We start from the raw sequence: 18,094 nt of genomic DNA on the forward strand, positions 1-18,094 counted from the left end.
TAGCATAAATACTCATACTGCTGACCAAATATATGGCAGACCCTTTTCGTCCACAATCTCCACAAAAACCCTAACAAACCAAACGCGTCTTCCTTTATATTTCGAAAACTCACCATTTTTTTAATTTGTTTCTTATTGACATTTTATCTTAAACATCTAAAATGCTGTCTTTTTCCCGTAAACTTGGATCTGTTAAGGTGAGTGGATTTTATTTTGGTTGATCTAGGTTATGTTAATAAGGTTGCAATTGCGTAAGCTTTCGGAAATAGTGGCACATTGTGCAGCTTTCTGTTACAAAAATAACACGTCTGAGGAAAGCGTTATTTACACCTTCCATTTCATTAGCTTGTGATTTAATTCATTTTGTCGAAGCGTCAGATTTTTAATTCATTGATTTAAGTTTTGTATTACACATAAGATACATTAGTTTTTAGTAGCATCTTTTAGCATTTTTATTCATTGTAAATTTTTAATTTTTAATTTTCGAGGTCCTTTTTGTAAACCACTTTTTAGTGAAAAAGTTTCCTCATTAAAGATTGTCATTATTATTATTATTATTATTAATTTGAACAGTGGCATAAAACTTATGCCCAAATTGTTCCCATTTTTAGGGACCGTTCATTATTAATCCGAGGGGGTGGGGGGGGGGGGAGAAATTCGAAAACTTTTAAATTTTTTTTGTCCCCCTCACTAAAACTTATAATTTTTCTATGAACTATGATGCAGTTGTAAGATTATAGCATTAATGCACACCACTTTTTATGGCAGCTCATGTGGTGTTAATGGTTAGCTTATTGCACTTCAAATCTGAAGGTTGGTGGCTTGAAGTCTGTTCCCTGCCAAGTCATTAATTTTCTTTCACAAGAAACTTTGCTCCATATTGTTTGTTTCCCCCAAGGTCTCTAAATGAGTAATGGCAACAAAATGCAGGGGATAACCTTGCGATAAACTAGAATTCCATCCAGCACTCAACTCTTAGTTGCTTCATGCTACAGAAAACGGGTTAAGCTCTGCTGTGTGTGCTGCCTGAGGTTCATGTGTGATTTAACATAAATGAAGTTTTATTCTGAATAAACCATTTTTCGGAGAGTCCCGTCCCCACCACTGAGTGTAGTGACTGTAAGCTATAGCTCATCATGAGATGCACGTGTCACTTAGGCTACCAAATTCTTCCTTAACTTCATTTTTCTGAGACACACAGCTTGCCCTGCCTCAGCTGCATAGCTGGCGGTATTGCCCGGGGGGGGGGGGGGGGCTATATAGGTATGTTCCGCTGTGAAGGGTATGGTTTTCAGTAAGTTTACCCTTGAATAGGGTATAGAAATCAGAGAGTTTTGGTCTAGAATAGGGTACCATTTCCCGCAAAACTAATCAGTTGTTTGAAGAATTTAGTTTGAGAATTTTTTTGGTATGGCAGGCAGTACAACGTCTAGGATAGGGTAGGGATTTTTGGTGTTTACTCTAGAATAGGGTTGCAAAATAAAGGTTAACATGGTCTAGGATAGGTTAAGGTTCTCAGAGTCCCTGCAGCACACCCCCAGTTAAAAATTATGGGAGTCCTCCTCCCTCCCTGGGCAGTATTGCATGTGAGTATAAAGTTTTGGTGGCGAAGAAGCTATACTTCACCTTCCCCCAACATCCCAGCTATGCAACCTAGCACATGTGCACTGCTTGAAAGGTTGGTGCCTCATTGGATGAAAGTACAAACCTTTGTACAATCCCAGTGTGGTCAACTGACAGATGTGACAAGTGATATGCTTGATCTTGCGAGAAAATAGCGAAGGGTTTAACCACTGACCCACAATCTGTACAACTGTGGAACATTTTAAATAATACCTTTTATATATTTTTGAAATAATGACTGTGTGCTAAGAAGTTGTGATTGCCAATCAGAAGCATTCATTTGTAATAATAATTTATTACAATGTTCTGTAATGCAGTTTAATTCAAAATCATCATAATTATAATTTCGTCTACGGAATTAGGAATTTAGTAGAAGAAATCCCTCGCAGATATTTACACAACTTAAGCAGTTATGAAAAGAAAGCCTGAAAAAAATTCAGGCTTGAACGAGATTCAAACCCATGACCTCTGTAATGCAGCTGCACTGGCTGAATGTTTACTCTGATGTTTGTTTTCAGCCTTCCTGGGATCACCTCTTTAGCAATGCAGCTTTGCAGTCTCTTTCCCGTTCCTGCACATTAAAGGCAACTATCTGGACAGGCCAGGAACCACTGGAAGATGATGACCCCGAGATGTGCGACTTGATCAAGCAGGAGAAAGACAGACAAGTTAGAGGCCTAGAACTCATCGCTTCTGAGGTGAATTGTTATTTAATTTGAATAGAGAGTTTAAGAGGAATTAAGATGCAAAGAAAAAAACATTAAAATATAAGAGTAACAAGCCACACTGTACGGCCTTCATCCCTGACATTACCCCATGGAAGCCAAAGCAGAAACCACAAATTAAGCTAAAATTTTTAAAGAAAAATATTAATTGAAACAGGAATTTCCATAGGGGTGACTGGGCTCAAACCAAAAAACTTTCATGTGATATATCAAATGCAAGAAGGTGTGTTTCTTCAGATATCCAAACACTGAGAAGTAGGTTGAAAAAACGAGGCGCAGCCAGGTTTTTTGAAACGACTTCGAGGTGTTTGGATATCTGATGAAACACACTTTCGAGTGTTTGATATGGCTTCTCATGGCAAAATTTTATGGTAATTAGGATCACAAATCCAAACCACAGCCACAGTAGTGATTTTCTTTTTTCTCTCTTGATGAGTTATTAATGAGTTTGAGGAGGGAGGTCATTAAACTGCCTGGTAATGTTTCATTTTGTAAGTCACTGCTGGGTAAAGGCTGTGAGGAAATTGTTGGAGTGCTTCTAAGCTGTAAGAATTAGCTAGGCCTTGGGTATCATAAAAATTTGAAACTAGAACAATTATGCTCCTTTACACTACATACTCAAATGTTTTGTTGTGCTTAAATGTTATCAATATTATTAGTCATATTCTGTGTTCATCTCCTTCATATTTGGTAGAAAATGGACTGATGGTCTGTGTCATTTAAGAATTTATTTACTTTTAACATTACTTAACTGCATGTTTAACTTTGTTGCAGAATTTCTGCAGTCGAGCAGCTTTGGAAGCTATGGGATCTTGTTTGAACAACAAGTATTCAGAGGGTTATCCTGGACAAAGGTAATGAAAATATGTGCAATACACTTGAACTGTGTTGTTGTAGAATGTATAACATAATAGTGCAGTGATAAGAGTCAATTTAGTGTGCAAGTAGTTAAGTTGACAAAAGGCCAATGTTGTATCTATCAGCAGGGGGCAGGGAGAAATAGCACATTTTGGGTGGTGGGGTGCAGAAATAAGGAGAAAAAGCTCTTATTGCATGAGATTAAAGGGGAAGTATCATGGGGTTTTTGGTACCTTTTGTTAAAAATGGTGAAATAAGATCTTCAATCAGCTGCCAAATAATTCTAGAATGATGAGAGGAAAGGAATCAACCCAATTCTTGAAAGGAACAACTTGTGATCTGTTCAAGCGCATTTTGGAAACAAAAATGCGAGCACTTGAAAAACATTAGCCTAACATTTTTCAAGTTTCAATCCATACCGACCTACTCTCTCTCTGACCAGAGGCGCTCATCGACAGTTTTATTGCACTGGAGGGATAATTTATAACAAACTAGATAATTATTTCTTTGTTTCTACCTGACAGACAAACATTTTTGGGTTTTGAAATGACAGCAAATTTGCGTGATACTTCCCCTTTAACGCAGAGTTTTTAGCACAGCATCTAACTGAAGGAAGAGACAGGAACCAGCAGTAAACAGTGTAAGGTGAAGGATGTTCAATCCCCCTTGCCTACTTCCCTCTCCCACAGATGATACCAGCTGGTAGTCTCTAATTCTTGTGTTAGGCTGTCTCACTTTTTTCTTTCCCTTGTAGGTACTATGGGGGAACACAAGTTATTGATAAAATTGAACGGCTTGTTCAGAAGAGAGCGCTGGAAGCTTTTCACCTGAATCCTGATGAGTGGGGTGTCAATGTACAGCCATACTCAGGTATTAAAATGCTAAGAATATCAAATCTCTAGTTTACTTGTTGATGTTCATCATTTTGTTTAAAAGTTGGTTCTGACATATTGTTTGTAGCAATGTTCTAGAAATTATGGGTAAAAGTACTTAGAATGTCACATAACTGATGTATTGGCTAGTCGTTCAGTGATCAATGGTGGTCCAGTTACCAAGGTTTTAGCCAGGACATCAAGCATGTGAAAACATTTAGTGAAAATTCACCTAATCCTTCTGCTCGCAGTCTCTCTCTTACTTATAAAAAGCTTGTTGTTGTTGTTGTTACTCGAAAATCTGTGGAGAGGAATGTGGCTTGCGGCTTTGATGCTCGCCCCTCGAATATCATGCTCACTCAGTTTTTTGCGCTCTTTCCCATGGATGTTTGACAAAAAGAGAGGCTGCTTGCAGCTTTAAATTTCTAACTAAAGGCATGATGTTTGTAGATGCACTGCCTGGATGTTACTTTTGTGCAATTGCCTATCAGTCAAGTAAAACAAAACCTAGGTCCAACCTTGTTTCACCAAGTGGAATCCTTCCTAATTACTGTTGAATAAAATCCTTCATCACATGTAGATTTAATTTCACATGTGTTTTTATGATCCTTCTAATTATGTTTTAGTCACTGAAACCCTCCTATTTATGCTAAACTGATAATTCAAATCATTTAAAATGCTTGTGTAATGAGCAGTTTCTTCCTTTGGGTTTGTTTTAGGATCTCCAGCAAATTTTGCTGCCTACACAGGTCTTTTGAAGCCTCATGACAGAATAATGGGACTTGACTTACCCCACGGGGGACAGTAAGTCTTGCTGTGATTTAGATGTGTTAAGCAAGAATTTGTATCTCAACTAGCTAGACTATTAATAAATAATAAAGAAAGAAATCACAGTAACTAGCACAGAGTACTAATTGGGGACTCTATCCAGATCTGTTTGGAATTTGGAAAAACTGTGTTTTTTTTTAGAGGGAAAAAGTTAAGTAACTGGCCAAAAAGCTCTTGGAGCAAGGACAAGAACCATTAACAAACCCAACCCACATATGATGCCAAGTCAAAGAATTAAACCTAGGCCCAGGCCAAATTGGTGTGGGATGAGGGGGTTAGCTATCACTTAAACATGGTTTTCACTAGCAAGCACGTGCAAGGATAAGAGTGCGATGCAAGCACAAGGATCAAAATCTTTCTGGCTTTTCTGTTGCTTGCATCACATTTGTTTTCACGTAACAAAAAGCTCTTATGCTTACACCTGTGCTTGCACCTATGCTCCCGTCACTACTGAAAAGCAGGCTTTAGCCCTACTTATCCCTACACAATTCCACAGTAGATGTTGATGTTAGTCTGACCTCTCCTTGCAGTTTAACACATGGCTTTATGACTGATACAAAGAGGATCTCAGCAACATCCATTTACTTTGAGTCAATGCCTTACAGACTGAATGTAAGCAATCTGCAATAATTGAAAAGTCTATTGTTAACGTGTTATAAAAGTTCATAGATCATAAAAGAATTAAAATAAGAGAAGACGGTTAAAATCAAAAGTTAAAACACACGGTGTAACCTTCCTGGCATAACCTTAAAGAACACTCTTGACTAAAACCAGTGTCATGCAGAACACATGCCACACTGATAAACTTTTTTCTCATATTGGACATAAGTCAATGTATACTGAATATTAAAGGAAAAATTATTTCAAAGTAGTTCAATTTTTATTCCCCTTTTCATGCCAATAAATATATAGTCATAATCTGAGATACATAGAAAAATAAATTAAATTAATTAAAACTACCAGTAGCTTAAAAACATTTCATTGTAAACTACAACGCTTTCATTTTCTAACAGGCTTATTCTCCTTTGAGTGGACTTACACCAATGCTGTTTAATTTTTAAGATTATAGTACCTGTAGCCAACTGAATTCTACCTTTTTTGTTAAGTTTATTTGCTCATTTTTTCTTATTGTTTTCTTTTGTGAGTTTCAGTGTGCAATTACTTATTTCATGTTATGCAATCTGAAAATTCTTTCATGTATTGTGTTTACTGCAGTATAAAAGTTTTTCTTTCTCGTATGTAAATCAGTTTTTGTCTCCAGAGTTGCCACAAGATCTGTTGTAAGTTTTGTATTATTTTTTTTTTTGTCAGTTGCGTGATTTACCTGGCTGTAGTTTTTTCTTTATACTCATGTGTGTATAATTTACCGTTTGTTTGGATCATAGATTGTACTACCCTGGTAGAAGTAAATGTGCTTATTAAAAGTTGTATTCAAATTGCACAGAGTTTTCATTTACAGTACCTGTTTGCATTATTTTAGGAAGAGACAGGGTTGATTGACTATGACAAATTGGAAGAAACAGCTCGTCTTTTCCGTCCACGTTTGATTATAGCTGGTGCCAGTGCTTACTCTCGACTCTATGACTATGAGAGAATGAGAAAGGTAATAATGAAAAAAAAATGTTTCCAAGTCCGTTGCAGGGTTATTGCACTGTATCGTTGGTACACGGGAGGCAGCGTGCCCTAGTGGTTAGGGGCGCCAGACGTGTAATCTGGAGGCCCCAGGTTTAATTCCTGCTCCAAGGCCACGCCTTGTAAATAGCCAACTGATTTGCCTCCCACCAGTTAGGATTTTTAACAATGTTATTTTCAGTTTGCATATTTATTTCACTGGTTTCTAGTGTCCCCAATTAGAGCTACAGTGCTAAATACTTTGACACTTAAATAAAAGTCTTCTTCTTCTATCCATTTAAATTAATATATACCTGGGTGAAGAGAGACAATGACCATGTGGAGCAAAGTTTCTTGCCTGAGGAAACAACACAGCAATGAAGACACCAACCTAGCCTCAAATCTACAAAATCAAACCTTTCCTTTTTTGTTTCCCACCCTGCTTTGCAGTCAGCAGTCTCCTTTTCTGCACATAGTGTCAGGAGGAGATCAGATGGAGATGCATTAACCCAAAGAACATCTGCAGAGCAATTGAATGGTCTAAGTAACTTCTCTCATAACTTTACTAAAACCACATGAACATGACAAATTATGTTGTAAATTGTTAATTCCCATGCCACAAAGCTTCAACTCACCCAAATACATCTGTAACCACTCAACCTCCATGTGGACAAGAAATGTGTTAAATTCAAAATGAACCTGTACTGATCTCTTTGGTTACTTGATGCATGTGTTATAAAGGAGGTTCTGCATACTGACATGATGTTTTTCAGATTGCAGATGAACATAAAGCTGTTCTGTTGGCTGACATGGCCCACATCAGTGGCCTTGTGTCAGCACAGGTAAGCAGAATGTGTTCCTCTAGCCCTGAAGTTAATTAATTTCCATTTTATTCCTAACACGTTTAATTGTATTTGTTTATGTTTTGTTCACTCAAAGGTTATTCCCAGCCCATTCGACCATTCACATGTTGTAACAACAACAACACACAAGACGCTCCGAGCTGTTAGGTAACAGAATCAGCTTATAAATATCATGCAAGTTAATTTTATTTCATTTAATTATATATATTTTTTTTTTTGGACAATAACATAAGAAAAACAACAAGGTGCCTTCTTCATTGTAGGATGAAATGCAAATGTAGGACAAAAAATTAATATAAAAGGGTGCATTTTATGGGGGAAAACTCAAGTACAGTGTTTTGAATCCAAATGCAGATTTTGTGTTTTTTTTTTACTGAATTTGAAAAATGGATCATGAATCCTTACAATCCACGCTTTGAATGGATTCATACAAATCAAATCTTATCCTTAGCATCATCAATCTATAGTTCAGTGTGACAAAATATGACTTCTCTTGCATTCTTGTAAATTTCCTTTGTTTGTTAAAGTTCCCTTCTCATTCACTTATTTTTTAGTTCAAAGACCTTCTAATTAAAAAAAAAAGCATCAATTTCCTATAATTGTTTAAATGTTCTCTTTGTAGTTACTCATATTGCATTTCTTTGTTTTTTGCCTTCAGGGCTGGTCTGATTTTCTATCGAGTTGGTGTTAAAGGAAAAAACAAAAAGACTGGAAAAGATATCCTTGAATAATTTCCTCTTTTTCCGGGAAACTGCTTATCCTTTCACTTAGCATTAGGCTGAGATCATAAACGTCTTATATGTCAAATTTTAGGACACTTTTTCATTCTGCTCAAAAGTGTCTGGAATGTTTTGTATCAAACAACATCACTCTATGATTTTTACTCCAAAGCATCTGTTATCATGCTTTCTCTTTGCGTTTCTTTTGCTGACTTTATATTTTGGCCTCATTTTCTCAAAAACTATCCAGAAACAGGGACAAACATGGTGATGTTCTCTGACTAAATTGAAGACCACATGTAAAAATTCAGGAACTTTTGAGCAAAATGAAAAATTGGTTACTATTATATAGGATAACTTAAAAGTATAGTTCAGTTTGTACACAATCCTTAACATTGTTCCAAACATCATGTATGACTTTGACAAGAATATTGACTTTGCAGTGTTTCCTTCTCTTCAAGGTGGGCCACATAACCATTCCATTGCTGGGGTGGGTGTGGCACTCAAACAGGTGAGTGACAGATGTCAATCAAACTAAAAAATAATTTATTGCTCTCCACAGAGCCCCTTTAAGTACGGTGCCTACTTTTGTAACCAGTGCGCATACTTTCTGTGCATCTTGAGATACTCAGGTTTTCTATGGGTGGTGCCTACTAATACAGGGATATTTTTGTGCAGTTTAATACTATGCAGAGAAAGCAGAACTTAGCAAGTGCTCTTGGTATCCATAAAGAAAATTGGGGGTAACCATGCATTTTTCAGAGATAATTAATCTTCAATTTGGGAAAAAATGTCATACATTGCAGCTATGTATTTTAGCGTTTTTTAGAATTATTGTTGCTTAATTATCTCTGAAAAATGCACAGTTACCCCCAATTTTCTTATTGGATTCCAACAGCCCTTGCTAAGATCTACTTTTCCCCCATAGTCATAAACTGTGCAAAAATACTTCTGTATTAGTAGGCACCAGGGCCTTACTTTACCAGCTAGTGAAATTCATGGTTCTTCTTTCAGCCCAATCTACTTTTATGACCAGCGTTCAAATTCTGCCTGTTTGCTTTCTGTTTTTCATATTCCAGGCTCAGACTCCAATGTTCAAAGAATATCAACAGCAGGTTCTGAAGAATGCCAAGGCCATGGCAAAAGCTTTGTCAGAATCAGGATATTCCATGGTGTCAGGTTTGCCAAAACTTCTCTGCCTATAACATAAAGCCTTCTGGAATTTTTGTCATTAAATTTAAAAGTCAACATACTCACTCACATTTGTGTATATGACAGATTGAGTCTTGGTTCAAGAAAATATCCATACCCCCCCCCCCCCCCCAAGGTAGGTCATTGGAATTTCCAAGGGGGAGGGGGGGGCTCAAAAGCCAATTTTTTTTTAAATGAAAGTGTGAAGCTAAACTGAATTTCCTGAGGGCTGAAGGGGAAACCCAAATAACTTCCCTTGGGAGGGGGTATGGGGTGTGAAACAACAAAGTGCATGCTGCCGCAAATTGGTGGCATTGCTACAATGATATCCAAATAATTTTTATACTGGCATTGTTTGTTTTGCAGGAGGGACTGACAATCATCTTGTTTTGCTGGACTTGAGACCCAAGGTGAGCTGAAGAAGATGAACTAAACATGAACAGTCTTAAATAATGGATCAGAAAATTAACTGTGCAGTTTACGTTAAAGTGCTGTTCAAAGTGAACCCAAGAATGTTTCACTGAGTATTAGCCCTAGCAAGGAAATGGGAGATTGCCTGAGGCAAAGGAAAAAATCTCCGACCTCGGCAGGAATCGAACCCACGACTTGGTTGTCCATTGCTCTACCAACTGAGCTACAAATCCGAGTCGGATTTTCTTTTTTTGAGTATGCCTGTTTCACGGAATGAAAAAAGACATCTATCATCTATTCACCAGGGTTAATACATAACACTGCATTTATTTCACGAAAATATAAAAAGTGTTGAGGAAGCCTAAAGAGAAAGCATAAGGTTTATTAGGTTTCCAAAATTGAGAAGGCTTGGTAAAAAATGGGAACTTTGAAGGTCAGATGTTCGCTACAAACAGTGTTTCCTTAAGCTTCCTCTCAAGGACAGTCAAAAGCAAACAACACTCAACCGACTCTGTACAAAATTTCCATGCCACTTTAGGTCAACGGACATGTAACATTTCAAACCAAATTTATCTAGACATCAGCCATGTTGTTGCTCGAAAGTTTTACTTTCTGCTGTTTAGGGGATTGATGGAGCGCGTGTGGAGAAGGTCCTGGAAATGGCTTCCATCACAGCAAACAAAAACACTTGTCCTGGAGATAAGAGTGCTCTTAAACCAGGCGGACTTAGATTGGGTGAGTGGAATGCAATGTTGTTATGCAGGAAAATAATCACCTTCTGCTTAGGTACTCATCGTATTAAAGTCCTAGCGAAGGAATTCTCCCAGTTTTAAAATTTCTCCACAGAGCTGCATTAATCCCGGGGTATCCAATCGATGGAATCGATAATCGATGACAATCGATACCAATCGATATCAATTAATCGATTGATATATATAATCGATGACCAATCGATGGCGAAGATTCGTGTGGTTATCAATTGGTATCGATTATCAATACCAATCGATAGATAAATTGGTATCGATTGGTATCGATTGGTTGCAGATTGACGGAACCGGAATCGACGCATAAAAAAACACAACTTTCTACGCTGTAATTATAAACACATTTCATTTTAATGTTAACAGGAGAACAATACTCTCTTCTTTCTCTTTAACGTTAATGCCCCGTCCACTGGAATCCGTTTTTTTTTTTTTTTTTTTTTTTTTTTGACAAATTTAAAGTTTGTTCCATGGGCCAATCTCGCGGCCAATCTATAGACGTCAAAAAACGGAAAGTGGTTGCATCGCACCTTCACAGAAAAATTCTGGTAACAGAAGTTGTACTTTTGCAAACAATGAAATTGACAACAACAGCAGCATGAGTTGTTGCAAAATAATGAATAAAGCAGCAATACCTAGCCTTATAATAACGAACCTAATCGTGCTTAAAACAAAGATCACATACATACAAACTAAACAATCTATGAAGGCGCCAATTGTGTCTAAAAGGAATAAAATATGCAGCAAAAGACAAAAAAGATGTTCCCTTTTTTCATCATAGTAGTAAGCGATGAGCCATTTTAGTTTTGGTGTTTGGTGGTCTTTGGTATATTCTGGGTCGGAATTTGTTTTACCAATTTCGTCCCCAGGGCTTCCTAAAACTGGCGGATGATCAGACAGGTAGCGTGCGTGACGTCTGTACAAGGTTGCTGAGCCAATCATAGCAATCGATGAACGGTTTTTGTGTGGTTATCGATTGGTCATCGATTGGCCGATACCAATCGATACCAATTAACTAATTTTATCGATTGATATCGATTGATCGATTGAATTTCCGATCATCGGTTTCCATCGATTGGATACCCCGGGGTTAATTTACATTCAGCATGTCTAAGCATGACACACTTTAATAGATTTCCCTAAGGATGTGACTCTCGTTGTCATAGTTAAAACACCATTTGAACGTATCACAGCACTATTAGTACAAATTATCATTCTTTACTGCACCCTAGCCCCCAACCCTCCGCTTTCCAACATACTATCACAAAACAACCCTTCTAACATCCTTTTTTCTTATGTCCTCATTGTTTCTTTTACATCCTCAATGGAGACAAGGCCTTTCACTTCTACTTTGTCTTTCGAGGCCACATGAATGTCAAACCATTTTATTAGATGTCGTTGTTGGTCTTAAAGGGATTTAAGCCTGTAACCTCCCATTCTGCGTTCTTCCAGTCTACCAAGTGATCAAAGCGTGCATTTGTTTGTACGGTCAATTCGCCCACATGCAAATTCGCCAACAACAAAGTAGCCCACAAGGAAGATGTTTTTTTGTGGTCACGCTTTAAAAACGAGAACTAACGGGGCTTTCTTTGAGTTCCCAGTTGCGATAGGCCGCACCTGTTATTGTATAGGCAACTGTTTCAACAAAATGTATAGTAGGCAAGTTAACATAAACCAAAGTGATTGCAGGGCTGACACTACGGCAAAGGGCTTATTTATTTGGGCCAATATTTCAACTAGTACAACTAGTCTTCTTCAGGGCCAGAGTTACAATAACTCTTGTAACTCTGGCCCTGAAGAAGACTAGTTGTACTAGTTGAAATATTGGCCCAAATAAATAAGTCCTTTGCCGTAGTGTCAGCCTTGCAATCAGTTTGGTTTATCTACACGTAAAGTGACGTCTGGTACGTGCATTTCTACAACAACACGTATTACAGTTTATTATGCGTCGTGTGGTCCCCTGCATCCAAAAGGTTCAAGTTGACATCCTGTGGGCGAATTCACTGGTAAATCGTTCGTTTTCTTTGCAGGAGCACCTGCTCTGACATCTCGTAACTTTAAGGAAGAGGACTTTGTAAAGGTGGTGGAGTTTCTTGACCAGGGAGTCAAGATAGCTTTGGAAGCTCAGCAGGCGTCAGGTGAGAGATACACTAGAAAACAACAAGGGTTGGCCGATATCGATATAATCGACACCGCGGTTTCGTTGAAATATATCGATACTTGGGAGATTATCGGCTCTTTCGATTCCTTTCGATACTTATCACGTGGCCATTCACTTGATTTAGTGCTGAAAACCAATATTTTCTGTTTGTGTATGTGCTGTTGCACTGTGCTCGAAGGAAGTATCACAGTCCTGTAACTGGGTACTACCTTGGCGATGACGTAAATATTTGGCGGGTGGACGATTAAGAGTCTTTAAGAGTTCTTCATGTTTGCACGCAGACAATACCTTCAGCTACGCAGGCTTGTGAGAACCCAGATATTGGTGATTGAAGAAAAGTAAGAAGTACTTATTATGTTTAAGATGGAGGACTTCCATGTAGATTTCAACATATGCCCAAATATTCATGACAGGTATTAAAACTATTCTTTTCCTCCAGGTGACGCCATGAAAGACTTCCTGTCCCACATAGAGTCCAACCCAGAAACCAAAGCCAAGATTGATACTCTCAGGGGAGAGGTGGAGAGTTTTGCAAGAGGATTTTCAATGCCAGGATTTGACAACCACTGAAGATGAATGAAGATAGAATATTTATATTGACGAACTAGACAGAAAAAAAAAACAATCTGTGAATAGTAAACCAACTATATCTCCAGTATCGTTCGTATGGATCGTCACGCTACACTTCTTCCGACTTGACGAGTCGTCACGCAACGCATGTGCCGAGAAGCATTGTGTGACGATCAACAACAGCTGCACAGAGACTACTGCACACACGGTTTGATTGCTGATTTAAAGATGGAAACATTTATAAGCTTGCGATGAAAATTAGCCACGGTAGAAAATCGTGAAGATTTAACAGATGATTATTTTAAACTATTTATAAACCTTACCAAAGAACGTCATTAACAAAAAATATATATTTTCATCGATAAAAGAGAGTGAGTAGTGAAAAACAATCACGCCGTGTGCAAAATTACAGCCAAAGGTTGCAAAGAAATCGAAACAAAAACCGCATCTTGTTATTGCGTCTTTGTATTGGATGCTATCATTAACGGGACAAAGAAATTTTTGATATTAAAAATTATTAATTATTAAGATTAATATTAAATTTAGTTAAAGTTCACAGTAGAACCACCAGGTGATGCGCACCCCGCTAGATTCTAGTAATGAATTAATCAAATCGATTATTTGTAAATTGAACCGTTCAAATTTTCAAATCGAATCGATTCATTAACAGAATCTAGTGGGTTAAGCGTGACCTGTTTCTACTGTAAATCTTACACTCCTACAATGTTTGGTTCCAGTAAATATCCATACTCTCCCCACAGAAGATGTTTTTGTATTGTTTACCCCCTCCTCCCTGGAAATTCTTCTTAAGCTTCATACTTTCCTTTAAAAAATGTTTAGCTTTACAGAGCCCCCTCCCCTTTAGAATTTCCAATAACCTTCGATGCATGGGGAAAGTGTGGATATTTCCTGGAGCCCGACAATAAGCTGTTACCTTATCACCCTGCAGGGGTAAGCTTGTGTGTTACCCTGATTCTGATAGCTATGTTGATGGGGATTGTGTTAACCCTAGCAGGACGTCCAGACATACAGGACAGGTCTCAGGTTGAGGGTTGAGCACACGGTAAACATCCCTGCCTCATTAAAAAAAAAGCTCACTGTTACATAATCTGGGAGCTCCGACAATGAAGGAAACCAAACTGTGAGCCTGATCCTAAAAATTCTGCTCCTGGGCAAAAGCCAACAGGATGCTTTAAGGCCAATATGGCACTTAGAGGTCTACAAGTTATAAATAGACTAGCAGTCCCTTTCTGGATTGTCGAGAGGTTGTGGGAAATAGCCAAGTGCGAAAAACCTCCTCTCGTTTATTTCTCCTCGCTCCAGTCTTGTGCGCTGCACTGGGAGCGCACCCTTGACTAACCTGTAAGGGATTGCTTGCAGTCTAAGCAATGAACTAACATTGTCCTTGGAATGCCTGGGTGGGCAAGAGTAGGGGGGGGGTGGGGGTGGGGGGAAGGTTCCTCCTTAGTACACTTACAGGTATGTGTCGCCCAATTAATTAATGGCAGCATGATTTTGGGATTCCTGATGGGGAATAGGGTTATCTTTATTTGAGGTATAAATATATGGAACTTGGTATAGCATCCTTAATGCTGTAAAAGAAAATGAGAAACAACAAAGGCTGATTTGTGTCAAAGCATGGCTATATTGTTTCAAATACGACATCCAAAAAAACAAGGTGAAAATTTTTGGAGAACGAAAGTGAAGGTAAATGGCAATGTGTCGGTTATAGCCAAGGATTTCAAAACTGGCTGCTTTCATTCATTTCATTCATTTATTTTGCCATTAACCTGAAATATTACAACATAAAAGATACAATATTCCTACTACTACAATATTCTTACTAAATTATTTGCAAGATCAAATGTGGTAAAGAAAAGGAAGCCTTTACAGAAGCCGGGGGCTTATAAACGATAGGCTTTCTGGAACTATAGGATAAACCATACAAGTTAAGGGTACTGAATGGAAATTCCAAATTTTCTTTTTAAGGAAAAAAAAGAAAGAAGAAAAAGAAAACGTGTGTAGCTCAACAAAAGAGTCAATTTAACTAAGAAGGAAGGATTTTTTTTAAGTCTTTTGCCAAACAAACTGATACTTTCACTTGCCCAGTTCAGACGCCGAACTTTTCATGAGCCGAACTTAATTCGAAAATCCCGCCTTTTGATTCAGTAGCCGAACTTAATTTACTTGAAGCAAAACCAATCGAAATGTCAACGTTTTTTTTTTTTATTTATTTGGAATACGTTATAATAATTTATGGATTAGGTTCGGCTCATGAAAAGTTCGGCGTCTGAATCAAAGCCGTTCCAAAGCCGAAATTCCCGGCTGAGCCGTTCCAAATTGAAACAGCCGTTCTCAACTGATTCAGACGCCGAACTTTTCATGTACTTAATTCCGTCGAGGTATTAGGTTCGGCTCATGAAAAGTTCGGCGTCTGAACCGGGCCTTAGCGAGTTGAAAAACGTATGACCTTGAAACCGAATTGAGAATTTTCGAAGATTAGTTCGACAATAAGGTATATAGAAAAGGTTGGGATTTCTTGTATTATAAGAATGTATCTGGCTTGCAAGAGTAAACATATCACGAAAATAATTTGGAAGTAAGCTTCTTTTAAAAAGATACATAAATTTACCTATTTGATATAAATAAATGTCAGAGAATTTTAAAATCTCCTTTTCTTTAAAATGAACACTCGTATGAGCATCAAAAGAAACTTTAGATATTATTCTGATCATCTTCTTTTGCAGAACAATAATCCGATTTAAATTAGACTGATATGTCGATCCCCGCACAGAAACACAATAAATTAAGTAAGGGTAAACTAGACCATAGTACAAGGAGCGTAAGGAGGTTTTGGGAAGGCAAAAACTAGACTTATAAATAATACCTATTGATTTTGATATTTTTCTAGAAACGCTAAGAATGTGAGGCTTCCATGACAAATGCCCATCGAGGATAACACCTAAGAATACTGTTTCATTCACACGTTCAATTACATTGTTGTCAATTTGAATAGATATATCAAGTGTTTGTCACCTTTGGGGTGGTCTAAGAACCATAAAATTTGATTTTTTAAAGTTAATGAACAGTTTATTTGCTCGACTCAATTGAGTTAATTTAAGCATTTCAGAATTCAAGATTTCAAAAAGCAAGTTAAAATCTTTGTGGGAGAAAAATATGTTTGTACCATCTGCAAAAAGAATAAAGTCCACGACCTTTGACACGTTACACTGGTCATTTATATAGAGTAGAAAGAATAAGGGACCTAGTATGGAACCCTGAGGCACCCCGCACTTAATTTCGCAAGACTCTGAACTTACACCATTGAATTCCACATATTGTTGTCTATTGCTTAGATAGCTTTCGAACCATCTAAGTGGAACCGGTGCCACGAACACCATAATGCTCTAATTTTTAAATCAAAATGTTATGATCAACGGTGTCAAAGGCTTTGGACAAGTCTATAAAAATACCAACAGTGCATTCCTTATTTTCAATAGCGGAAGTATCAGTGTCATATAAGCAAGTAAGAGCATAGGCGGTGGAGTGATGCTTGCGAAAACCATACTGATTGTAAGAGAGAATGTTGTGATTATTAAGAAACCTTAAAAGGCGATTGTACATTACTCTCTCTAGGATTTTAAGGTGACTCAACCCAGTTATTTTTTGGCGGTACCATCCTACTTCGAAGCTCTCTGGTATCCCCACCTTTACTTTTATCGTAAGTGCAACACATAGAATGGACAACACAACTGTTGATTGCGCTAGTGTAGTGGTCCGCTCCGGACGTGTTGTTAACCGCTCCAAAGTATCAATCTACAATATAGCAAAACAATTTTGCCGTTCGGAGTAAATGTCACGTGGTTATAGTGCCACGCCCCTTTGAGGTCTGAGTCGAAATTCTCCTGTTGCCGGCTTTTCCTCGTGAAAATCTCTCGACTACACGTAGTCCGCATCGTGCAAAGTTTGCTTATCATTTTTACATAAATTATGACCTAAATTTGGAAAGCACTGAATTTCGAATTGGGTCTTTGCAATTTTGTTAAAATTCTGTTCAGCGCAAGGCACTAATGCCCCCGGGGGGGGGGGTACTCCCTTATATGGGCTATATAGGTATGTGCGGCGCCAAAGGGTATGGTTTTTCGGCTGTTTTGGTCATAAATAGGGTAGGGAAAATCGCAGATTTCAGTCATAAATAGGGTAAGGGTTTTGGGAAGCGGGCTGCACACCCCTACCCAATTTTTTTTGGAGTACCCCCCCCCCCCCCCGGGACTAATGCGCACTATTTGTAGCCGAGAGATTTTCACGAAAAAAAGCCGGCAACAGCAGAATTTCGACTCAGACTTCAAAGGGGCGTGGCACTATAACCACGTGACAGTTACTCCGATCGCTATATTGGCTATATTGTAGATTGATCTATATGTTATCCATTCTATGTGTTACACTTACGATAAATGTAAAGGTGGAGATACCAGAGAGCTTTAAAGTAGGGTGGTACCGCCAAAAAATAACTGGGTCGAGTCACCTTAAGAGAATGCTGGTAAAACAGACACAGGTCGGTAATTCGTAAACATATCCTTCTCGCCAGATTTAAATAAAGGAATAACTCGAGCAATTTTTAATTGTTTTGGTACAATGCCAGAGGTGATGGAAAAGTTAATTATGCATGTAAGAGAGCATGCATGCATGTAAGAGAGCTTTAAGTCAGCCAACTTTTTCCACAAAATAATGTATCCAAGTCAATGTCTTGCCCGTGTGAACTAATCTCTTTCCTGCCAGTTCAACTCTTAATCAAACCTGTGCATAATCCAAGGATGGAGCCATCAGCCTTCCCAAGAATCCCCCTAAAATGGATGGCAGGGGCAGGGAGACAGGTGGGGGGGGGGAGGGGTGGGGGAGAT

General features: G+C 38.2%; 1 protein-coding gene across 1 annotated transcript; it reads left to right on the forward strand.

Moving 5' to 3' along the window:
• Positions 1–28: 28 nt before the first annotated feature.
• On the forward strand, positions 29–13,640 carry LOC146457714 (serine hydroxymethyltransferase, mitochondrial-like). Its single transcript, XM_085091733.1, has 16 exons — positions 29–197; positions 2,142–2,321; positions 3,123–3,202; positions 3,961–4,076; positions 4,798–4,882; positions 5,437–5,518; positions 6,387–6,509; positions 7,291–7,359; positions 7,457–7,527; positions 8,039–8,097; positions 8,504–8,610; positions 9,179–9,278; positions 9,657–9,700; positions 10,325–10,436; positions 12,493–12,600; positions 13,063–13,640. Exons 1-16 carry the CDS (start codon positions 162–164, stop codon positions 13,191–13,193), a joined length of 1,503 nt encoding a protein of 500 aa, XP_084947859.1. The 5' UTR covers positions 29–161; the 3' UTR covers positions 13,194–13,640.
• The last annotated feature ends 4,454 nt before the right edge of the window (positions 13,641–18,094 follow it).

Source organism: Pavona decussata, unplaced genomic scaffold (genome assembly GCF_977016875.1).
Source record: "Pavona decussata unplaced genomic scaffold, jaPavDecu1.1 SCAFFOLD_238, whole genome shotgun sequence".
Classification (NCBI taxonomy): Eukaryota; Metazoa; Cnidaria; class Anthozoa; order Scleractinia; family Agariciidae; genus Pavona; species Pavona decussata.

Coding starts and splice junctions, on each gene's coding strand:
- LOC146457714 (XM_085091733.1), top strand. CDS start 162: ATGCTGTCTTTTTCCCGTAAACTTGGATCTGTTAAG. Junction 8,098..8,503: donor AAACAAAAAGACTGGAAAAG/ATATCCTTGAAT, acceptor ACATTGTTCCAA/ACATCATGTATGACTTTGAC. Junction 12,601..13,062: donor GGAAGCTCAGCAGGCGTCAG/GTGAGAGATACA, acceptor CTTTTCCTCCAG/GTGACGCCATGAAAGACTTC.